This window comes from Esox lucius, chromosome 25 (assembly GCF_011004845.1).
Source record: "Esox lucius isolate fEsoLuc1 chromosome 25, fEsoLuc1.pri, whole genome shotgun sequence".
Lineage (NCBI taxonomy): Eukaryota > Metazoa > Chordata > Actinopteri > Esociformes > Esocidae > Esox > Esox lucius.
Genome location: NC_047593.1, coordinates 15,344,106 through 15,368,928, shown reverse-complemented (window position 1 = coordinate 15,368,928; position 24,823 = coordinate 15,344,106). Strand labels below are relative to the sequence as shown.

The following is a 24,823-nucleotide window of genomic DNA, read 5'->3' as shown; positions in this document are numbered from 1 at the left end:
TCCCGTCCTGCATATCTCGCAGTGACAGCCGGGTGGACAGACCAACGTTCTACACCGACACCTACACCAAGACATGGGAACCGACGGGCCTGCCCCCTCACAACCATCCCGGGGGCTTCAAATTTACGAGTCCTGTGTGCGGAAAAAGCAGGATCTCCCAGATAAAAATGGCCAAGGTCAAGGGTGAAGTATCACTCTGATTTATTCACTAGGCGGAGAGACCGATGCGTACATCTGTCTCACAGAGATGCTCCTGTTATGACGGAAAGTCTGCAAATATTTGCTGATGTTAACCAGAACCCTAGTAAACAGTGTCATCTATGGGAGGCGGAATAGCAGTGGGGTTTACATATATTGCGTGCTTCAGCGGTAAGTCTGCTTTTAGCTGGTTTGAATGCTGCTGGACTTGCCCACATACTACAGGCACGTTTCAGCTTCACACCGAAACATGCCTGTAGCCTTATTCAGAGGCTTGAGCCTCGAAGAAAAAACGTGCTGCAGGGGCAGTGTCTTTTAAAGATGACTCCAAATAATGGTAATGACTTTGAATTCTTTTGCCTTCAAGCTAAGGTGTCTTTGTGCTGTGAGGCACTGGGTGTTTCCGGAACATATTGTGGCCCACGTCCTCCTGTTCAGGGAATGGCGGGTGCTCCGTTTTCACTCCTCACCCTCCTCTCCACCCCAGCTGTCCTCAGGCCTTACGCTGCTCTCATCAATCACTGCTGTCAAGGCCCTGCCCACTCTCTGCCTTACCCACCAATCAAAGCCAGGGACGGCACAGGAAGTGCTGAAAGTCTGAGATTCGGCGGTAGACGGCGAGGGTGTCCTTATTGGACAGTGAAGATTAAGGCTGTTGTTCCCTCGTGTTCACAGGCACAGAGCTGCCGGGAATGAGATCAAAGCCGCACCGCATCGGTGACAGACAGCCTCCTGGTAATGAATAAGCCATAAGATTAACGCTCAGGATGACGAGGAGTCCAGCCTCTATTCAGCACTGCTGCTTGCAAACAGCCTTCATCCACACACGTTCTCTGACTTGTGCGTGGACACACACACACACACACACACACACAGCCCCATGAGCGCCCCTTGACTTCACACTGGAATAGCACAGATTACTGGAATCGTTGTGTTTACAACCCAACGTTGGTTAAAGCCACTAAATAATTCAGGCCCCGCCGACCCAAAAAAAACCCAAGGCCCAGAGTCCTCCCGGCCGTGGGTTTAACAGTAACAGCCAGGCTCTTGCTCTGACGGCTGATTAATCGACAGGGGCGTTTGGCTCGACGATAAGTGAAGCTAATGACCTACTGAATAATTTAAAGCCATGGCTGCCTGGGAACAGATGGGGAACCAAACACCCTAACCTGGCCCTCCACTGCTTTATGCCCCGCATGCACGCACACACGCACACACACACGTGCGCACATAGTCTCCTCGCTATGAGCTGCACCAAACCCAGCCTCTCTGACTGCTCCCTGTCTCCCTGTCGGCACCTCTCTCCCAGGGTGGTTGGTGTCAGCACCACCCCTGATACTGACCGCCACCACCGTCTACTCACTATCTGACCAGAGCTCCTAGATACGGCAAAACCCTCCTGGCGTGGCGTGGAGTAGACCAATAGGTCTGCATTAACGCTTGTCCTGCCGGGTCTAGAATGTTCGTCCATTTTAAAGCCCTTGCCATGGTGGCTGCTGGCAGCATTTTCGTTGATGTGGAAATATTCTGGACTGCAAAGGAGGACCGGAACACTTTTCAGATTCCACTGGGGGGTTGTCAAAAAGGATTGACTAGCTTTTCAATCCCCAAGTGAACTATAGAGTAAATTCCAACCGCAGACAATCTCCAAGTTCTCAAGGAGGCTTCCCTATGAGTGCTGTGTGTATTATACAGTAGGGAATGGTCTTTATGCGGCATGCTAATCGTTAAGGGACAGCGATTAGCCACAGCTAATTGACTAGCGCCGCTACTTCCCTCTTTTACTGGTCAGAAATATGTCGGTTAATTAAACCAGGCTTCGCGTATTTCACGGGACAGAAAATGAAAATGTCAACTGCAGATGGGCGTGCTGTACCTCGGTCATGGTTTTGTCACTTCATCATTAAACGAAAATGACCACTGAGACGAAAATAAGACATCTTGTGCGTGTCAATCCATGTCAACAGAGGAATTGAAGGCACTTGAAGTACACTACTCAACAAAATGAAGGGAACATGTAATCATCACAGTATAACACCAATTCACTTAAACTTCAGGGATATCAATCTGTCCAGTTAGGAAGTACACTCACCTTAAGGATTATTAGGAACACCTGTTCAATTTCTCAATTAAATTATCTAATCAACCAATCACATGGCAGTTGCTTCAATGCATTTAGGGCTGTGGTCCTGGTCAAGACAATCTCCTGAACTCCAAACTGAATGTCAGAATTGGAAAGAAAGGTGATTTAAGCAATTTTGAGCGTGGCATGGTTGTTGGTGCCAGATGACCGGCCCTCACGTTCCCCAGACCTGAATCCAATTGAGAACCTCTGGGATTCTTTGTTTCTGTAAATACAATATGGCCATGTAGCACCTCAGACTGTCCAGGAGCTCACTGATGCTCTGATTTAGGTCTGCGAGGAGATCCCCCAGGACACCAATCCGCCATCTCATCGGAAGCATGCCCAGATGTGTCGAGAGTGCATACAAGCATGTGGGGGCCATACACACTACTGAGTCACATTATGAGTTGCCGTGATGAAATTCACGCAAGTTGGAACAGCCTGTAATTGCGATTGTTTCCTTCGATTTTCTGTGTGAGTTTGAATCCAGCCCTCAATCGGCTGGTGATTTTGGTTTCCACTGACCGTTATGTCATTTTATTCTCCAGGAATTACCTGATGTACAGTAAAGATGTTGGTCTTTAATATATTTCCTTCATCGAGACCCGATGCGTCATTTTTCGGTGTTCCCTTCATTTCTTTGAGCAGTGTAGATACAGCTGGGGCGGATGTAACTTTACCTAGAGAGGCATGGATGTATTCAGGGTAAATGCGTATATCAGTGCCGGGTCAGAACGAGTCAGTGTTGAACATCCAGGGTAACTTCAGCCCAATGTGTGCGATCTGCCCTCTTAAATCAGCCATGCTCTGCTTTGATGCCCACGCCAGGTTTCTGTCCTTCTATTTGCGCGTGTGTGCGTGTGTGCGTGTGTGTGTGCGTGTGTGTGTGCGTGCGTGCGTGCGTGCGTGCGTGAGCAGTAGGTAGACCCTTGTGTCAGCACTGATAAGACAGACCAGGCTCACTTTGATAGGGCCACTGTCCATCACGAGGACTGGTTCAGACTGACAACTTTATCCAGATGCTGTTTCCACTCCTTCCCGCCGGCCAGGCTGCTGGGGGGGCGGGGGGAGGGGGGGGGGGGGGTTGGGCTAAAATGCCGCACCCCTCCCCCACCACCCAGAACGGACATCCTGTCACTCCGTTTCTATTGGACCGCAAAGCTGATAAATCACAAAGTTTGCCGACTGATTGACCGAGCGGCCGCGCATGCGTGCGATTGGCTGAGCGAGTGCCACGGGGAGCCCATCGATTAGATGGAAGATGGATGCAGCCATTACTGAATATTCTGTGTCAGGGAAACAGGCCTCTAATGGATCTCCGCTGTCTAAATGGGCTTCTCTGTTGTGATTTCGTTCTTGTAACGAGCCTAGGACTTGTAAATCACCTCACACTCTCTGCCTGCTAAGTGGACCTCGTCGTTATTGGTGCTACACTTTAAGTAGGATGTCCGTGGATGGAGGACTCATTTCCTGATGTTTCTTCGTTCTTTAGCCGGCTTAAGAATGGACTTTAGGGGACCTCTGTGTTGTGGGTCACGGCCTCCGTTGTGGGCCGGTGTTTAAATCGCGTTCACCTCTAGCGCTCGTGCAGGTGAGAACCCCCTGGTTCCAAGTGAAGCTGCAGAGCTTGCGGACCTGCGGATTGGCAGACACACGTCTTGAGCTTTGCCCCCCCCCCCCCCTTGTAGAGGAGTTAGCACTAGGTGGAGGGTGGTGGGGGTGTGGTATTTAAAAATAAATAAATAATGTATGTGTGTCTTAATGAATATCCGGGCAGAGTTTAACGACGACGCCTCTCTCCTGTTTACAGAAGCGTAAGGGTGGCTCCCAAGAAAGTTGGCGCCGCCTCGTCCCCTGGCTCTTCCACGCCTGTCCCACCGTCCGGGACGCCGGTCAACAGCGTCGCTGTGGTGTCCACGGGCGACGCTCCTCAGAACGCCGCGGCCGACGCGTCCGCTGCAGGTGAGTGTGTGTGATGTGTGGGAATGCACGAGGTCGTGGCGCCAGCAACGTCATGCCGCCGGAGAAGTGTCATGCTCCCCAGAGATTCCAGACAGCCGTGCTGAGCCGCCCCCGCTCTCGATAAATGTATGAGCCCCCCCCCCCCCCCCTCGACAACAACGCCGTCCTCCAGGCCCCTGTGCCTCCATCGCGTTGGACGATCGCTGTCTCCTCCGCTGCTGACGCTCATGAGTCAGTGTTTCGGACAGCCCCCTTCCGCGCCGTCGTAATCCGGTTGCCAGGGAGCTCGGCTGACGGGGAGGGGCCACGGTGCTCCGGGAGAACGTCTCTCACCGGCAGACTCGGGGCGGCGCTCTCCGACGGCGGCCCACAGGAAACCTTATTGAAGTATTGTCTTTTACCGCGTGTCAATGGGATGTGTCTCTGGGTCGGGCTGGGCCGTAGCCATGTCACGGCGGTAATGGCGGCTCAGCCCTGGACTTCGTTGTGGAACTGCGAAGTACGTAGGGGATGTGATTAATGCATTATTTAGGACTTGTGGGAGTGTAGGTTTTTGCGTTAAACCACATCCTATCCGTGTTATTGCCTAAACACCGAGCTCGGCTGAACCAGAGTGCTGGGGATCCCTGTTTTCCAGCTGATGATGTCAAGTAGCGCTCTCCTCTGGAGACGGTCGGTCTGTTGGGCCACTGTGGCAGTGTGGTAACACTGGCGACCGCGCCTATTGACGGGATCGGTCACGTCGCCGTGTGTGTCTGTATTAGTGATGTGTGCGTAATAGAGAAGCCAAGCGGAGGATTGTTAAAGATAATCTAATCTGCTCCTCCACTCTCACGTCCATCCAGAGTTTCTCAGTGGGCCAATGCAGCACCTCCACGTCCCCACACACTCGTTCCAGTCCGCACCATAGCCTGTCATCCTCTGAGAGTTATCCCTGCCCAGAGACCTGCTCGTACGGCTGGCCAAACAAGCCCGCCGAACAGCAGAGGACCCCGCTCCACTTATTCAGCTGGGCATTATGGAATTTACGGGCGACGGTGAAATCGAATTTATGACCAGATCAATCAGACGTCGTGCTTTTGTAGACACTGTGGACTTGTGTGTCTCTGCCGCAAGGACGCTGTCGTAAAACACCTGGAAGTCATTTCATTAACTGGCCTGAAGAGTCCATTTTTGAGAGATCTTGAGTGTCCGCCAAAAGCAACGAGGGGCAAACATGTTAATTTAAAAAACACACACATGTTCTGCTCACTCTCATACTTCGGCAGGAGGCTGGTAACGATTCAGCCCAGCGTGTGTCCGAAGAGAAGCCGGGGGGAACAGCCGTAGCCGAAGTGAAAGCCCTGCAAATACGCTTGCAAGGACAAACCCCTCGGCTTGAATGTGTTCTGATGAATGTAGCGTTAATTAGGCCATACAGGAGTATGATCTATGCCTCTGAATATCTAAGTGAGAGGAAGACGTATGGTACCAACTCTATATCATCCTATATCTAGCGGCAGAACATCGCGCCGCACTGTTTTCATACGCTCTGGTCCCGTTTCACCATAAATCCCCCGTCCTCCCATTGTGGAACATTTGAATGGAACCCCTCTGTAACAGATTTATGGAGCCACTCGTTCCTTCACTACTGTAATATATTGGGATGGGGGGGGGGGCTGGACTGGCCTGTCCCACTGCCGGTCTCATGACACCGATGCTACCGATTTACCATTGGATTATTCCCTCCAGAAACCAGATTTATGCCCCTCCCTTTCCTCTCTTCATTGTGGTGGTGGTGGAGGAGGAGGAGGAGGAGGTGTGTGTGTGTGTGTGTGTGTGTGTTAGTCTAATGATGAGTCTCTCTGGTTTCCTCCAGGAACAGCCAGCTCCAACCTGCCATCTGTCCCCACGCTGTCCCCAGTGACCCCCAACATGAGGTGATTCATCACATCTCACAGACACACACACACGTCAAGTCCATTGGACGGTGGCCTGCACCATCAGCACATCCGCGTCGTCTCTGCTGTCCAGCCAGTCTGCTTAACGCCGTTCCTTACATTTCCTCAACAACAATACTCATTTATAAGCCGTGCTTTGATCTGGCGGGATATTTCACAAACTGCCTGTGGCTCTGGCGGACGTCTCTTGGCTAAATCCCAGTCCGGTCACTTCTGCCTGTTTAAGCAGGCCCGTATGTTGTTGTCCCCGCCGAGCTGGCGTTGTAATGTGTGTGTTGTCAATGTTTTCCCCCCTCAGCATCTCCGAGAGGCTGGAACATGCTCTGGAGAAGGCTGCTCCTCTACTGAGGGAGATCTTTGTGGACTTCGCCCCGTTCCTGTCTCGCACACTGCTGGGCAGTCACGGACAGGAGCTGCTCATCGAGGGCACCAGTGAGTACATGTGCGCACACACACACACACACACACACACACACACTTGCACTTGCAGTGTGACAGTTTAATTATCATCTTAATAATTAATTGTAATTTATTGTCATCACAACAACAACAACGCACAAGTCTAAAGTTGACCGGTTTCCGAAGCCCAGGGGCTCGGCCCCAGGTTGCCCACGGTCCCTAATGACGGGTCATTTGACGTAGGGGCCCTTGATCCAAACAGCCCTGAAACGGGCTCTGTGGTAACGAAACACGGGCCTGTGAAGGATGTAATGGAGAGGATCGGCCTTAACTCTCTGATTTTAGCCTGGCTACTGAGAGGAAGGCCTGGGTCGGAGGTCAGCTCCACTAATAGGAGTGTTTGGGATGTCTGCTGCCACCAAACAAAATGGAAAGTTGATTGATAGCTGGGGGGGGGGTTGGGGGGGGGGGTGTATAAGTGTCTGTTTCAGAGCAGAGTACCTGAAAAAGTGGAGATCTCTGTGCCCCCAAACACCCCCCCCCCACCCCGAAACCCCAGAGCCTCTCTGCTCCGGATCAATGGGACATATGCTGGGTCACGTTCTGGCCTGTAATACAAGGCCTGTGTGTATAACTTTACAGTAACATCATGTCCACTCATTAGGCCCCGTCAATACTCACCCCTCGCAGATGTCCCCGGGTCGGGTCACCCCCCCCACCCCCCCCACCCCCAGCGCGCTGGCTGGTGTTTCACGGTGTCTCAGTGTGGACGTTCAGTAATGTGCCTGTGGTCCTCCTTTCCCAGGTCTGGTGTGCATGAAGTCCAGCAGCTCCGTGGTGGAGCTGGTCATGCTGCTCTGTTCTCAGGCAAGTCTCTGTGTCTTCATGTGTCTCTCTGCCCGTCTCTCCCTAACCCTGCCCTCTCTACCTCTCTCTGCCCCCCCCCCCCCCCCACCTCTACCTCTCTGTCCTCCTCTCCCTCTATCTGAGTCACCATCCTTATCTCCCTCACCTTGAGTGCCGTAAATCCGAGACGGCGGTAGCGAAGGGGACGGATGAGGCCATCTCTCCTCCTTATCTCATCCGCGCACCACCCCTCAGGCCTCTCCGCGTTCAACCCGTCCCCGGCGCCCACTCTTTCCGACCAGAGAGCGGGCGTCTTTAATGGCCGCCTATATTGGTCTCCGGGTCAAGGGTCCCTGACCTGTCCGTCCACCTCTGACCCCCGAGCCTCGCTCCGGGCGTCTCCCGAGGCCGGGGCCAAGCGGATGACCGGGGCCGATGCAGATTTGATGCTACTCTGCATGGATCGTGCCCCCCCCCCAGTCACCTCCCCTCGTCCTTTGTCACGTTTTGTTGCCAAGTTTATTTAGTGTGGCGCTGATGGAGGATTCATGAATACAAATGACGGAATCATAGCAGGTGCTGTGTTCAGATCACTGGACGGCCTGTCAATAGGCTGTGTTCAGATCACTGGGCGGGCCTGTCAATAGGCTGTGTTCAGATCACTGGGCGGGCCTGTCAATAGGCTGTGTTCAGATCACTGGGCGGGCCTGTCAATAGGCTGTGTTCAGATCACTGGGCGGGCCTGTCAGTAGGCTGTGTTCAGATCACTGGGCGGCCTGTCAGTAGGCTGTGTTCAGATCACTGGGCGGCCTGTCAATAGGCTGTGTTCAGATCACTGGGCGGCCTGTCAGTAGGCTGTGTTCAGATCACTGGGCGGCCTGTCAGTAGGCTGTGTTCAGATCACTGGGCGGCCTGTCAGTAGGCTGTGTTCAGATCACTGGGCGGCCTGTCAGTAGGCTGTGTTCAGATCACTGGGCGGCCTGTCAGTAGGCTGTGTTCAGATCACTGGGCGGCCTGTCAATAGGCTGTGTTCAGATCACTGGGCGGCCTGTCAGTAGGCTGTGTTCAGATCACTGGGCGGCCTGTCAGTAGGCTGTGTTCAGATCACTGGGCGGCCTGTCAGTAGGCTGTGTTCAGATCACTGGGCGGCCTGTCAGTAGGCTGTGTTCAGATCACTGGGCGGCCTGTCAGTAGGCTGTGTTCAGATCACTGGGCGGCCTGTCAGTAGGCTGTGTTCAGATCACTGGGCGGCCTGTCAGTAGGCTGTGTTCAGATCACTGGGCGGCCTGTCAGTAGGCTGTGTTCAGATCACGTGTCTCCTGTAGATAAGCCGGGAACAGGCTGGGGCCACGACATGGCGGACATTTACATACATGTATTCTCAGCGGGTGTGCAGGGGGGCACGCACTCACACTCAAACACACACACGCGCGCATAGAGACCTCCAAACATACCCGTATTCATTGGTAAGCCTTTGAGCGTACGCTAACTCGTCCCGGGAATGTAATCACATAGTCCCGCCCCCACAGTTGTGAGACACATGCTCTCAGCACCGGAGGGCATGATAGCTCCACCTCCCCGCCAGGCCCTGTTTGTTAGCATAACACTGGTTTGCTGTTTTCAGCACCACTCGCCAACAACACAACAACAACAACAACACCACCACAACAACATCCGGAAAACAGGGGTGATTAATGACACCTCTCTCTTCAGCCGTACTGTTTTATCCGGTTTATATTTGAAAAGCACCCCCCCCCCCCCCATCCCATTCACTTCCCATTATTCACTTCACTTATTCTCCAAAAGAAAAGTAACGTGGGGAGATTACACATCCACCCTGGTGTTGTTGGGCTGGTGGGGCGAGTGGCGTTGGGGACATGGGGGGGGGGGGGCACTGAACCCTGGTCCACCTGGAGAGAAAGGAGAACGAGGAGAGTAAGCGACATGCTCTAATGCACCTATTTGTCATATCTGTCAGGGTGTTGTTTAATGCTAATCTAATCAAAGGCAGAATCTGGTGATTACCAACCGAGACCGAGAGGTCCCTGGAATACAGTCCCACTGCTCGCTCTCTCCCTGTATGTCTCGTCTCTCTCTCTCCCATTTTTCTGTATGGAAAAGGGGACTGGGAAAAGATGTCGTTGATTGCTTCAGTAAATCATCCAACCAAATTCTCTCACAGCCGATGCAAATGTAATTTTATTGTAGTGTGAAGGGGAGCAGGGGATGAGAGCAGGGGATGAGAGCAGGAGGGGGCAGTGTTTGGAGTATGGTGATATGATCTACCTACCACGAGAGAGCAAGAGGAAAATGAAAAGAGGAACGGGGGGCTCAAAGAGACTGAAAACAAGGTCTATTTTTCTTCCCTAGGCTAAATGTCACCTTCCAGCCAGACTGGTGATGTGGTGATAATTATTTTTTCATAATTCTTTTTTTTTGCTGTGATTTGCGTGAACCTCTGTTCTCCCTCTCTCTGTCCCTCCCTCCCTCCTCCAGGGAGGTGATTGATGGCGTTATGTAGCCCAGCCGCAGGGCCCTCTGGGACAGGAAACGCTCTTGAACCCCACAGGAAGCGTCCTCAATCGGCGGCCATCTTAAGAACGCAGGCCCCGATGAGCGAGCCTGGAGTGCTGAGGGGAGGAGATTGAGAAGATTTTGATTGATCATTCTTTCTCTCATCTCATCCCTCTTATCCGCGATGGTGCTACGCGATAGCCGCCGTGCCTCAACGTTTCTAATTAATTTCCTGAGAGGCTGAGACTGAGTGGGCCCGGGGTCGGAGGTCGAGAGGCTTGGGGACACCGAGGAGTTCTTAATCACGGTTCGCACGAGAGACGGCGTGACTCCGGCCCGGCGTTGAGAAGGGGATGCTAAACCGCCGTTTGATAGTGCCCCTCTGTGAAGCACGCTGCTCCTCCACCCAATTAAACACCCATTTTGATCGGCGCTCAAAGACATTAACTGCCCGAGTGGTGTTTTACCGGTCTATTGCTTGGTGCTCACTTGTGGTCAGTATTGATCAGGGTAAACCAGAGTGATGGTCTTGCGGCCGTAACGCGGTGCTGTTTGGTTCATGCTGGGTTTCCCCGACGAAGAGGTTGAGTGGTCCCGGGTAGTAAGGGGTGAGCATGCTGCCTTGTGCTGTGTGGCGTTAAGAGGATGTTCGCGGTGAGGTCACGGGTTTTTCCGGCGTCCCCGGGTGACGGTCTCCCTCTTGTAGTGATGAGGAGCTGCACCTGGAGTCTGAGAATCTCACCCACGCTACGTTGTAATATTTCCCCCGACTCCCAGCGAGAGATGGGAGAAAGGAGGGTTAGCTGCAGGGCAGCTCCCCAAGTGCAGTATCAACACATCCCGTTCCTCTGAGGTATTTGCTGGCGAAGGATACAACACTGAACCCCGTTGAATTTTACACGGCTATCATTTTCCAAGACCTCGTCATCTCGCAGTCCGTCAGTCCTCTCTCGGACCGCGGTTCCCGTTATAAGGCCCTGGGTCGTAGACGCCAAACCCTTAATTTGCCATTTCTTTGGCTGCACGGTCCGGCAGATCTCCCGAGGTAGGACTGCATCACTTAGAGGTTTCCACTCCAAACATCTGATTCATAAATAATGCCGACCCTGGCCCTTGCAGTTAAAAGTGTGTGTACGTGTGTGTGTGTGTACGTGTGTACGTGTACGTGTGTGTGTGCGTGTTGCGTTCAGCACCACTCTGGGTCTCAGAAATCATCTCATGGGATGCTGGACAGTCAGCTGTCAGAGAGGACGGACGTCATAAATCAGCCCGTAGCTGTGTCCTGTAGATCAGTGTTATTGTCCGAGGGGGGCGGGGTTCTGGCAGGTGTTGACAACTGTGGCAACACAAAGGTCTTCATAGGGAGGGGGTGGAGCCAGGGGTGTGGGGGGGGTGGTGCTCAGGGTGAAGGGCAGTTGGCAGGAGGCTACAGATTGGCTGATGGGCTGGACAACTGTAGTCCGTTGTATTAAGTTAGGTAAGGGACAGGTTTTCACACGGCTGCCACCATTTTCTTGAAACTTTGACCCTCAGTATTGAATCTTTGTCTTCTAATCTGAAAACTTTTCTGCATTTACATTTTGGTTCGCCCATCCCGAGCGATTCGGGTTAACTGCAGTTGAGATCGAATGCCCTGCTTAAGGACACATTTCTTTTTTCCCACTTCACTCACTGGGGTTTTCAGTCTAGCCACCTTATTGGTCAGCTGGTTTAACCACTAGTCTACATTACACCCCGTGCCGATACTGATATGAGAGGGAGAACAGAGTACATTCCAACTCCTTATGAGTTTGGAACCAGGAAGGTAAGAAAACACCACATGAACTGGGCCTGTCAGTCTTGACTCTGCGTGTTGGCTTTAAACATTCCTTTATTTGAGAAACACGATTACGTCCACATATAAATTATCCCAACTCTTCGTGTCCCACCGTCGCGGAGCCTAAGCAGACTGACAGTAAAACAGCCGGATGCCAAATTAAAAGCCACTCAGTTTCCAGAGGTCCCCCTCGCGGCAAGGCCTCTCTTCCTGTCAGGAAGGGTGCCCCCCCAGCTGCATAGCTTCCATCTGCAGGGTGCCGTAAGAACTAAGTGTCGGTTGGTGTTAGCCCGTTTCCCCTCTGCCGAGCCAGGAGAATACCTTCCAGAGGATGTCTACGTGTGATATTCGACTAGAGTGGAGACACGGGGCGTGTCGTTAGGCTACAGACCCTGGCGGGCGGCGGTGGTGGGGGGGGCGGGGTTGAACCTTGTGTGTGTGTTTGCCTACATGGCGGGGTGTTGGCTCTGACTGCGCCGAGTGATGGGGAAACTATTCGGCCCTGCCGTTTCGGTGCATTCCTCCTCCGCATCCGTCACCCTCCCCTGGTACCCTGCGTGGCTCCCGCTGCATGCTGGGACTATTGATATAGGGGAGAAGAAGGGGGAAAAAAACGTCAGTCGAAAAATGGGGAAACAAAAAAAAAAAAAAGCAGCGAGTGGGAAATTCCGCGAAGCTAGTCAGGCCGTTCATGAGGCTTCTCCCTTCACCAGCCAACTTATTTCAATGCACGCCGCACTTTGTGAGCTACCTGGCAATGCAACTGAGATTAGACTAACCTGAAAGAATGTTTCAGTGGTTTATTGACCAGGAATCGGGGGGTACAATGAGAACTCAACAAACGCGCCTAGTTGTTTTTCACCAGCGGGTCATTAAGTCACACTCCTCCGGCTCTCAGGTCAGAGAGTATTGATTCTGTAGCCGTGGTGATGGCGTGCTTTGGGCCTGCGGGGGTTTAAACTCCAGAGCCCTGCCACTCTCTATTTTCAGCCTGGAGGTCAAGGGTCAGGGGTCGGTAGAAGCCAAGTGCTGGAGGGAAGAAAGTCAATGTCTCCTGATCTGCCCACTGAACTGGGTCGTCCATGTGTTAAACAGGTTAACTCAGTGGAGATTATGTTTAGTATATAATCTTCTGTTACTCTGGGTTAGCACATGTTTTATGTTGTGAGAAAATAGCTTTAATTGTTTTGGGTGAGTTGTATTTCTTTGATACTCGATTGCTATACATACCTTTAAGTCTCATTAGTCATCTCTACTGTTCTCATATGCCACCTTCTAAACACTAATCACTCCTCAACCCATTTCCTTATTTCATTTAGGCTTATCTGCACAGTAAATAGTTACTCCAGAGGAAATGTCAATTTTTTATTTAAGGCTTGAATGTGACCCCAAAGCAAGCCTTTTCAGATGTCTTCCTGAAACAACACAGAGGGAGCATCTAAGAACTCGCATATTCGCTGTTGGGGAAGTCTCATCCAAAATCAGACTTTGTACACACTCGCTGTCACAAGTCGTCTTTACACACTGACCTGAATAGGAAATCATCGAGTCAACTCCCCAGTCCTTCAGCCAATAGGATTACTGGAGAATGAGCAGCAAATGTTTATTCTGAAATAAATCTCTCTTGTTTGCAAAATGCCTTTGATCAGTCAGTAATGAGAAATGTTTGGTTATCTTATTGGCTTTGCATATATGAGACGTTTCTTTCAATTTTTCTTTTGTTGAACATGCAGACAGGAAATTGAAACCAAAAGTATTTTGAGGCATTGTCATTTCTTTTCAGAAAAAGTTGTTGCATTATTCAGTGAACAAAAACATTCTAGGCGACCGCGAACTGGTTCTTAGTATCTCAGTGATAACCTTTTTATAGTATCTCAGTGATAACCTTTTTATAGGGGAGAGCCCAGACTGAAGTCACGCTTTTAGTTTTTTTTTCCTATTTACTTAGTGAAGAACAAAGCTAATAACCGTATTTTGTCATATTGTGTGTGTGTACGTGTGTACGTGTACGTGTGTGGGTGTGTGCACGTGCACACGTGGTATGTATGTGGGTGTATATATCCTTTTCTATTAGTAAATGTTAAATCATTTCGTCTGACATGCAGTGCTGTTAAGTAATGGAGCAGTTGCTGCAGTTCCTATAGTCCCTGTTGGAGTTTTATTGGCGTTCCATTTTGGCTATTGTAAAATACTCCCGTTTTACAGTTAGTGTGTATCCCCACTTCTTTCCACGGGACACCGTGCGACTTACCGTCATCCTTGGCGTTACCGTAAACAGCTTCCATCCGTGTTATAAACACGTGTTAACTCCCCACGTCAAATCATATCTGCTGCATGCTGCATTTATTTTGTTACAATTTCTCTTTTTTTCTCTTCATTCCTCGGTGTGAAACATGTGGAAAATCTATTGTTCCCCTGTCTTCTGTCAGCCCTGAACACAAAGACCATGGCCTGTTGTGTCTAAGCTTCCTCAGAGTTACTGTATGTCAAAACAGTGTTCCCTTTCCCTCCTGATCAAAGCCCTACAGTAGCAATGTGTTGGTTATATCTGTACATTTGGCTTGCTGTAAAAACTACACTGGTCACATCCCAATAACCGCCCTGTTTCCCTACAAAGTGTACTTTTCATCTGAGTCCCGGTTAAAAGTCTTTCCCTAAATGGGTTATAGCGTGACATTGAGAACGAGGCCTCTAGACTTCTTTATGTTTTTTTTTCCAGTGCTTAAAATGAAACACACGATGCGCACTTAACGCTTTCTGCCCTCTTTTGTCTCATCTGAAGTAAAATTCCCCAGCCCTTTCACAAAACAAACAAATACTTGTGATTGTGACTGATGGGACTGAGAAGCACAAGCGACTTGTTTATTTTCGGCGAGGAGAACCAAGCCTGTTTTTCCTTTTCGGTTTAACATAGTTTGGTGTTGTGTTGTGGTCGGTGCTTGATGTTTGAAAAGGGAGTTAGCGCTGAGGTCTGTGTTTTGTCACTGGTGGAAAAGTCTGAAAACGTTGATTACGAATAATCAGCGATAATGACAGCGCGCGCACAGACTTATTGCCACGACAACATCGGAGACCAAACAGAATCTGTCTGGTTGACTTCTGATTGAGAATGGCATTTAGCCTGAGTGGAGCTTTGCTCGCGATTCTTGACAGGCGAAAACACGACACACGTACAAATATACGCGCGCTGGAGGAAAACGCGCGCGCACACACGGCAACAAGCTGTGCACCAGCCTCAGATTTACATTGACTGGGTGTTGTGCCGAGGACAGAGCGAGACCATGGTTGGAACTACTCGTGCTGGCGGAGTAGTAGTCTCTTCCTTCACAAGGTCAGGTCAAAGGTGAGGGGTCACAAATAGCTGCTTGTATCCTCTCATCTGGGTTAGGACGGGGTTATGGGATGGCCCCTATCACTGCCATAAAAGCCTGACCGTGCCGACCATGGCAGCAAAAAAATCCATACTCCATCACAGAGCTGTCCGGTAGATAGGTGTGTGAGCACGATCCATCCCATAAAAGGTCAAATGCTTTTTTTTGCTTCTTTTTTTTTTTTATTCAACAATGATGTTGTTCTCGTCTCATAAAAGGCATATTACTCTTCATATCACCTTGTCTGCCTTCTCGGAAATAATAATAATACCCGGAACCGTGATGTTCTCCGTTTCCAATGTGGCCCCCGTGTTCGGTTCTCCGTTCTGTGTCCGTTTCAATTCGTCCCTGTCACCTCCTGCGTGATGAACTCCCCGTTTGAACGGATCAAAGACCGTAAGCGGTCCGGAGAAACGGAACATCCGGGGAACTCGTCAGTCTCACGAGACGCCCCCCCCCCCCCCCCCACCCCCCCCCCAAAACATTCCTGTGAGAGCAGAGCCAGGCTTGTTTACAGCTCCACTTCCTGTGGTGTTTATTTCGGGCCACGGTAGGATGGCGGAGTCCCGCCCGCAGCCCAGACGGAGCTCCTGGTTAACGTCGTTCAACCCGGAGGCCCGCTCTCGCCCGCAGCACACGTCCGTGTTCATTCAGGTACCGAAGGGGGGGACTGAAGCGGGGAGGGGTCGTTTCGCCCTGGCCAATGAGAAATGCTCGCTTGCCGCTGTCCCGTTGAAACACTTGCCGCTGTGTGTCGTGATGAACGCCGTCCAGGCACTAAGTGTTTCTCCTCCAGTCACAGTCTCGCCTGGCTATTCCCTCAGCGGCCACTTTATTTGGACTGGATAGTAAACACGGTCAATGCCAATATGGCCCAACGGGACACAGAACACTTGTGAATTCTGGGTATATAAAGTGTGTTATCCCCGCTAATCTACAGTTGGTTACAGCAAGGCTGAGGATAGGCAGGCCGGTTTTTAGTTTTTTTTTTTTTACAGAATGCTTTCTGTTCTGCCTGCGTGTGATTGTTTCTGATGGCTTTCCATTTGTCACAAGGGCCGGAAACAAAAAACACAAAATAATTAAAGCATGCGTGCCCACTCGCGCACACTCGCACACACGCACACGCGCGCGCACACGTCTCACTTATTAAACAAGGCTGATGATCTGAACTGTCTCCCTTTGTAGCTCTGTCAACTTCTCCCTCCCCAAGGCCCCTCTCTGTTTACTCAAGGCTTACTCTATGTAGATAAACAGCCTGCTTCCTCTATCAGCTGAAGACGTGATGACAGCAGTTACATACACTGACCACTGTCCTGACACACACACACACATACACAGCCTAACTCCCCCAGTGTCTTCCCACCTCATCATAACACAGTTTAACCTGGTTTGTTTTGCGCCCCTTTCCTTCTCCATGACCTATTGAAATACCCCCGTAGGTAGAGGAGGTTGTCTGGCATTCAGACTTTATCGTATCGTCACAGGGGATGACTGGTGAATACAAATGCATTATTAAACTAATTAGATCATTGACCGGCCATACAGTTGTGCTGCCGACCAGGCATGTTCGGGTTGGGTTGCTAATGAGTTTTGTGGGGTTCCATCAGTGCATTAGCTCTTTAACATCAAGTTTGACTGTTTTTCTCTCTTAAGCCATGTCCTTCAGGGATGCCCGGCTCGTTGTCGTTTTCTTGTTCTTTTGCCGTTTGCACTGAGGTGGCGAAATATCGATGGTCTCGATCCCCACCCCTTTCCCATAATTCTCTGGCTAGCTGGCGGCCGTCGCCTACGCTCGCGGGCCTGCAGCGGGTGCTCTTATGTAGGCACGCGGTGTGGGTCACTCCTGCGTCCAACGCGCTCCGTTATCAGTGCCAGCGTAATTGGTGTTGACACCAGAGGAGTGTTTGAACCATCGGTTCTTCCTCAGTTTTTGTCCGTAGTGGCTGATCTGGAATTTACTGGAATTGTGCTGTGAATGAGTTCACCTTGAAAGTACTTTATCCTAGAGATATCGGGAAATGGAACGGGTTTCTTCTTTTAAGCGCTTTGGATTGTGGGAAATTATTTTTATTTTATTTTTAGATGGCCGGTATATCAATTAATCATTGAGTGTTGAACAAGAATCTACTTTTCGATTTATCCCTAATGACAGCTCTTGGATGGGCATCTCTGTATGGAAGGCGAGGGCGGTATTAACCATGTCTGCAGGACCTTTTAGCCTATTGGACAAGCACAAGAACACTGGATTGTAAAGTCCTAGCTATGCCAAAATAAATCAGAAATGCACGTAGCTCTGAAGTGGAAAGCACTGGAAGCTGAAAAATGAGCTCAAGTTGTATTTTTTTAAATTTTGTATACAGGACAGATTTGCACATGTGTTGTGTTTTGGGAAAAGTAATGAAAATGTCTTGCTTAAGTGTTTCTGGTATCGTAGTCCACTAATGGGCTGGTGTTTTTTGTGTTTGTGTGTTTCAGGAGTGGCAGAACTCTATTCAGAAGAATGCAGGCTTGGCCTTTATTGAGCTAGTCAACGAGGGCAGGTGAGGTTACACGCGCGCACACATTCCACATTGCTGACTCTCTCCAACTTCCACTTTTTCATTATGTTCCACTCGGGGCCAATCCATACTGTGGGCCCTGGCTCTCGTGGCCCCCAGGCTCTCAGTCACGTAAGGGCCCCTATTGAAGAGGGGGGAGAAAATCAATACCTGGAGGAAAGAGGATCTGGGAGCTGAACGAGGTCCTTATGGAGTTCAAGGCTCCGTCAATACCTGCCTGTCCCTTAGGGAAGAAGGGAGAGACTGACAGAGGGCAGGTGACAGGGGTATCTGCGATCCCCGACTCCTCATCACGCTTGGGAAATCTCCCCGTCCCTCCGTCTCTCAGTCTTTTCACTTTCTGTCCGCGCTATTCAAGCTCGGCATTCCCATATCACTCCTGGGAGCGAATGGGAGCCTCTTTCTCCAATACCAATTACAACCCCCACCCCCCACCCGCCCCAAAATCTGGAAAATAACTCCCATCAATTCAGATAGATAACGATCAGGGATTTACATTAACGATTCCTCCGGTGAAATAATTAGCAAGCGCTAATCTAGGACAAACGCTAAGGAATCCACTAATGGACTTCCTCAGTGTCTGAACAGGGGAGGAGAAGGGGGCGGGGATAAGGACGAGGAGTAGCAGGAGAAGGGGAGGTTGCTGTAATCCACTCCAAAGAGGCTGCTTTGTAGTCTATAACTCAGTCTCAGTGAAAGCATGTTGACTTGCAACAGGGGGCTGTAACTCTATACCATGTCAACTCCCTGCTTAGAGGTGTGTGTGTGTTTAAATACAGTATTTCTACTGCGTGTGTGTGTCTGTGTGTATATATACTGCATGCGTGTGTGCCTGTGTGTGAATGTGTTTAAAGTGAGGCGTTATAAAAAGCCTGCGATGGTGAGGTTATTGATGGCAGGGCCAGGGGCCGGGAGTTGTGGAGGCTACTGGGGCCAGGCACCTCCGTTCCCCCGCTGCCCTGGGCTGAAACAGCCAGCTTGGGTTACAGGACCCCAGCCCCTGGCCCCCCCCCCCCCCCCTCGGCCCCTAGCCTGTTATTGTTCCACTTTGCACAGGCCTGACCTCTGGGGCCAGAGAATGGCTGCTCCAGCGCTTGTGCACACTGAAATACACACACACACACACACGTGTGTTTTAGTAGCTTAGATAAGGGGAAGGGGGAGGTTTGGTTACACGTGTAGTAACATCAGTTAAGGTTTGCCCCCATGTCAGATGCATATCATTAACAAATCAATTACTGGCTGTTAGGTCCCTGTTAAAGGGTTTGTCTGTGTGTGTCTTGTCCTAATCATATTTCCTGCTCATTTAGCACGCTTCGTTTTCCCTCTTTTTATGGAGGTTATGCGCTCATTAAAGGAAGGCTCTTTCAAGTTCAGTGCTCAGTTTGAGCCCTCGCAGTACAGCCTCAGAAATGGGATGGGGGAAAAAAAACACCACCGCATTTAATATTCCACCATCAATCGGAGCGGTTTTGTTTGAGCGTTAAAAGCGTGCATCGATTGCTTTACCCGAGCGATGACTTAGTCCAGTTGTAGAAGGCGTTTTGCCCCGTTACGGTGTTTTCATCCGCGCAGGGTTGATGTTAATGACGGATGATCTGTCTCTGTTGTAGGCTGCTGAGTCACACCATGAAGGATCATCTGGTGCGCGTCGCCAATGAGGCAGAGTTCATCTTGAGTCGCCAGAGAGCCGAGGACATCCACAAACACGCCGAGTTTGAGGTAAGGAGTCGGACTCCGTAGCCTGGCTAGCATGGAAACCCCACAGATCCAAAATGGCTTCCACCTCGATTCAGTCTAGCAGGTTGCCAGTGCACATGAAAACACGTTAGATCTAAAATGGTGATTTGTCTTCCGGAGAATGTCCAAAAAGACAAACCCGTTCTTCACATCTAAATGAAAAAGGGCTTCAGGGCAGGTCTCTCTCCCCTTCCAACCGGGCCTCAGGGCAGGTCTCTCTCCCCTTCCAACCGGGCCTCAGGGCAGGTCTCTCTCCCCTTCCCCTCCATTCAACGCGGAGCAGCGGGCCTCGACCTGCGAAGGCGCACCCCCCTCCACTCCCGTCCTCCTCGATACCACTGACTCATTTCCTGGCCTGCTGAGAGCCTGTCTGTTAGGCCCGTCGCGGCGAGTGTATTTCCACGGTGACAGGAATACGGCATCCTCCACACCTCCCTGCTTTCCCGGGACCCTGGCTGTACTAAAACCTGAAGACAACCCCGGAGAGGTCCTGGCCTGAAGGGCCGACTCTGTCTCAACCCCCCCCCCGTCCGTCCGTCCGTCCGTCCGCGCCGGTCCCCCCCTCGCCCCCTTCGGCGCGGTTGTAAAATGTTATGCTTTCTTTAAGGTTCAAGGAAGGGTCTCTCTCTTACTGAAGGGGGAAAGGGAGGGGGAAAGCCCTCGTGAGTCTTTAAAGCAAACTGTTAAAGGAGAGGGAAGGAAAGCGGAGTGTATGTCAATGTTTGGCCACAGGCTCGTTCTATGGCCCGGCTCTCTGAAGTGTGTCCCAAATGGAGCCCTGTTGCCTTCAGGAAGGCAGTGCGCTACTCCGTGCATACAGCATGTGTCCTTAAAAAGTAGTGAATTATGTGGGCGACTCCCTTTATGTAGCCAGTTCTGGTGTGTGCACCGCGAGCTGGGGTATGAAAGAGCGAACGTGTCTGCAAGCTAGAATAGCTGTCGTTGGAGTTGTTTGCCAGGACGTTTTTACGTTTTAGTTCAGAAGGAGTTAATTAACACACAAGATTCATTCCTATAGTTTTTCCCAATGTCATAACCTGGATAGTCTTCCATTAAACTGGACAATTGTTTTCTCTGGGCATTGTCATGTCATTTTGTATTCATCATGACACTTCTTCAGGTTTCTGTAGTATTCATGCGGCTTGAGAATAGCACGGTTTGTCTGGTGATGAGTGACAGGCAGCCACTGGGGTGTGTCCTGCAGTCTAGCCTGCAATGTCTGTCTGCCTGGCAACCGCAGAAGACACAGTCCGCTTCCTCACGCCCTCCCCGACCTGTCCGTCATTGGGTGGGGGTGGGGCCTGGGAACACCCGTCATCCAATCGTCATGCGCGGAGGGTGAGGCAGAATGCGTGTTTATGCAGATCGATGACACGTGACACACGCAGTGTGAAGTGTGCCCAGACGGAGGTGTGGGGTGGGGGGACCGGAGGGATGTGGGGCCCGGGGCGCGGAGCTGGCAGCCCCATATGGCACCGGGCTCAGACGGGGCCTTTCGCTCTGTCTTCACAGTGCTAATGAACAGGAGTCATCTCTGAGACCGTGTCCCTATCAATCCCAGAGTCCTCCTCTCAAACGCACCAGGATTAGTCCATGGTATGTTTTCTCAGCCGAGCCAAGGCCGGGGAAATGACTTGACCGATGGAAACGCACGCACGCACATGCACGCACACACACACACTCTCTCTCTCTCTCTCTCTCTCTCTCTCTCTCTCTCTCTCTCTCTCCAGGGATTGTCCCAACAGTAACTCTCCAAATCTATCTAATTGGCTCATGTACTCCAGTCCATGTTCCTGTCTGCATCACTAGTCCCCATCATCCTATCATCTGTCCCCCTCTGGGACTGAGGCGGCGTACAGGAAACACCCTTAGATGTGATTCTACTCCAGTACAGCCTGATGTGAAGAGGATGACATGTCCTCCCTGTTCTCTCGTTTTCTTCACATCGCTCCAGTCATACATTATGGCCTAGTTACTGCCTGAACATAATGTGAAGTCCGATCTGTTTCTTTGTGTTGTTGTACCAACAGGCATATTAGAGTGCGTGGGTGCGTGCAGTCACTTCTGAATGTGTCTGTCACTGAATGCATGCGACGTGTTTCGTTCAGGAACCAGGAGTAGATTTTCACGTTGTGGATTGGATGGTAACGTTGAGACAACAGAATGAGGATTGGATGGGTACATTGCGTTACAGAATGAGGTTTGGATGGGTACATTGCGTTACAGAATGAGGATTGGATGGGTACATTGTGTTACAGAATGAGGATTGGATGGGTACATTGCGTTACAGAATGAGGATTGGATGGGTACATTGCGTTACAGAATGAGGATTGGATGGGTACATTGCGTTACAGAATGAGGATTGGATGGGTACATTGCGTTACAGAATGAGGATTGGATGGGTACATTGCGTTACAGAATGAGGATTGGATGGGTACATTGCGTTACAGAATGAGGATTGGATGGGTACATTGAGTTGCAGAATGAGGATTGGATGGGTACATTGAGTTGCAGAATGAGGAAGCGCCTGACAGTCCTCAATGGCAGCAAAGGACATGGTTTCCTGCTCCTGGATTATTTAGTAGCTGTTTTCCCCGGTTGTCTCTGGTGATACTGCAGTTAGAAAAAGAGAAGGGAGATGTTTTTTTGCCTGCTGAAATGCTGTTCTGTGGTGTTGGGCCGATCGTGTTGTTGTTCTTGTAGATCGATGTGGTTTCTTCCACACGTGCTGCATTAACCCCCAAAAGTATTGCATTTTTTCCCGGTACATACAATTGATTTGTGTGTTTAATTTGTAAAAGCCATTTGATTGTGATTCTCATCCTGTCTTGCTACTCAGCACCCCCCCCCCATCTCCCCCCAACCCCCTGAAACATCACCTTTAACCAGACACTCGCTCAGTCTTGGCTAACGTTTACCGCCGCTATTTGTTAACCCTTTGTTGCGTTGATGAAAGTCAAAACCCCTCCAATCCGTGTGTACCCCCCTCCACACCTTTACCCAATCAACTTTAATCAGATATACACCGTAGCTCTGCCCAAAACTGTGTCTCACAATTGAATTCCACACTTAAATGTAGCTTGTCCTCTGTGACCTCTGAAAGAAGTCAGGCCCTGATAAGTGCCACCACTGATATTGCGGTATTGATTTTCCTCCATGGCGACTCTGGCTATAGGCCAGAGTCTTGGTTTCATTTTGAACCGCCACTACAAAAAATAACAGCCCACAATGAACCCCCCCCAGGGGTAAATCATTTTCCAGTGTTCATTCACCTGCTTCTCAGGTTTTTTTCTTGTCAGAAATTTAACGTTTTTTTTTATTCCGGAAGAGACCTTGAAGGAGGCCCTGTCACTGCACAAACCTTAGTTTCTTTACTTAGGATCTTGGGGTTACGGTCCATCGTCTACATGACCCTCTACAAGTATTGGGACAGGAAAGATGTTTTCTTGTACTCTTAATGTTTAGAGTTGAAATCTGGCTGTTGCTTTCTAATTGAAGTATAGATTCTCAGGTTTTAGTTCTGGGTGTTTGTCTACATATTGTTTTATTCTTCTCATGTTGAAGGAAAGAACTGTCTGACAGATCAGGATCACTTTCCAGGAGGTTGGCATGAATGTGTCAAACCTTTTGGCCAAACCCGAGTGTGGCTCTGTGTTATTCCACCATTAATTTCCTCCATAGGGGATTTTTAGATTCCCTTTCAAAAAAATGTCTCTGTTTTGTTTTGGCTTACCCCGCTTCTGTGTTTTTTTTATTCTCCTGTAAATCTCATCAGGACAAGCTGACATTTGTCAACATATCTACATCAAATCTCTCTACAGAAGAAATACAGGCAAAGATATTGATAAAAGATGTCTTGTCCTATAGATATTTATGCAGTTATCGAAATGCCGAGGAATTGTCTGTCTGCAATTGGAACTATTATGTTTGTAAAGTGGAAAGTTGAAAATAATCAAATTGAATATGCCTTTCATTGATGAGAGTAATTTTCTGAAGATGAGGGCTATGTACCCCCTGGACTGGGTCTTTATCAGTAACAATGTCATAGTAGCTAGACTAGTTTAACAGAAGATCCAATCCCCTGGAAAGGGTCATTTAGAAGTAGATACAGTACCCTGGGCTGGGTCCTTTAGGAGTAGATACAGTATCCTGGGCTGGGTCCTTTAGGAGTAAATAAAGTACCCTGGGCTGGGTCCTTTAGGAGTAGATACAGTACCCTGGGCTGGGTCCTTTAGGAGTAGATACAGTACCCTGGGGCTCGGTCCTTTAGGAGTAGATACAGTACCCTGGGCTGGGTCCTTTAGGAGTAGATACAGTACCCTGGGGCTCGGTCCTTTAGAAGTAGATACAGTACCCTGGGCTGGGTCCTTTAGGAGTAGATACAGTACCCTGGGCTGGGTCCTTTAGGAGTAGATACAGTACCCTGGGGCTGGGTCCTTTAGGAGTAGATACAGTACCCTGGGGCTGGGTCCTTTAGGAGTAGATACAGTACCCTGGGGCTCGGTCCTTTAGGAGTAGATACAGTACCCTGGGCTGGGTCCTTTAGGAGTAGATACAGTACCCTGGGGCTCGGTCCTTTAGAAGTAGATACAGTACCCTGGGGCTGGGTCCTTTAGAAGTAGTACTGCACATCTACAGACACAACCGGACACAGCAAAGGAAGAGGTAGCCACCAGGAACATTAATTATTCAATAGATAAAAATAAATTTATGTTTGCTCCCTGTCAGAGTTCATAGCCACAGCAAAGACTTGATATAGGAGTCACATGATTTAGGCACTGTTTGTTTTGTAGACCTGAAACATATGTTCGCTCTATCTCTCTCTGTCCTTACCTCTCCCTCTTTTTCTCCTCTTCCTCTATTCCCTCCCTCCCTCCCTCTCCTCCCATCCCCACTCTGTCTTACCCTTCCCTCATCCTGGTCCCGTCCCTCCGCCCCCTTTGCTCCGAATTGAGTTATCTCTGGCCCGCAGAGTAAGTTATTATAGTGGGTTGAGGGTGACAGAGATGAAGATAACTGGAGGGGGAAATCCAATTACCTTTTAGTGTTCTCTATCTAATAGGATCCTTAATGTGTAAGAGATCTTCAGATCCTGTGCACCCCCCCCCCCCACACACACACACAGACTATATAATATGACGCTGTCCCATATCTGGGTGATGGTGGGCTGGAGGAGTGATGGAGAGGGAAGAAGACAGGGACCGGAAGGAGGAAGAGGGAGTGAAAGAGATCAACCCCTCAGCTTCCTTCATTAAGGAAATGAGAAATGTGGCGGAGGTTGATCACGGAGACGTGGAAGCGTGAGAAGACAGAGGACCTCTGTCTGTCTTTCTGTCTGTTTTTTTTTTTTT

General features: G+C 50.2%; 1 protein-coding gene across 8 annotated transcripts in view; it reads left to right on the top strand.

Moving 5' to 3' along the window:
- Positions 1–24,823, top strand: part of lrba (LPS responsive beige-like anchor protein) — a 218,787-nt gene that overhangs the window by 71,519 nt on the left and 122,445 nt on the right. For all 8 annotated transcript variants that reach the window (XM_034291054.1, XM_034291050.1, XM_034291052.1 and 5 more), the window contains exons 31-36: positions 4,134–4,285; positions 6,144–6,204; positions 6,524–6,657; positions 7,430–7,491; positions 17,650–17,714; positions 19,346–19,454. In XM_034291054.1, coding sequence (XP_034146945.1) covers positions 4,134–4,285; positions 6,144–6,204; positions 6,524–6,657; positions 7,430–7,491; positions 17,650–17,714; positions 19,346–19,454 — 583 coding nt within the window. The remainder of the gene's footprint in view (positions 1–4,133; positions 4,286–6,143; positions 6,205–6,523; positions 6,658–7,429; positions 7,492–17,649; positions 17,715–19,345; positions 19,455–24,823) is intronic.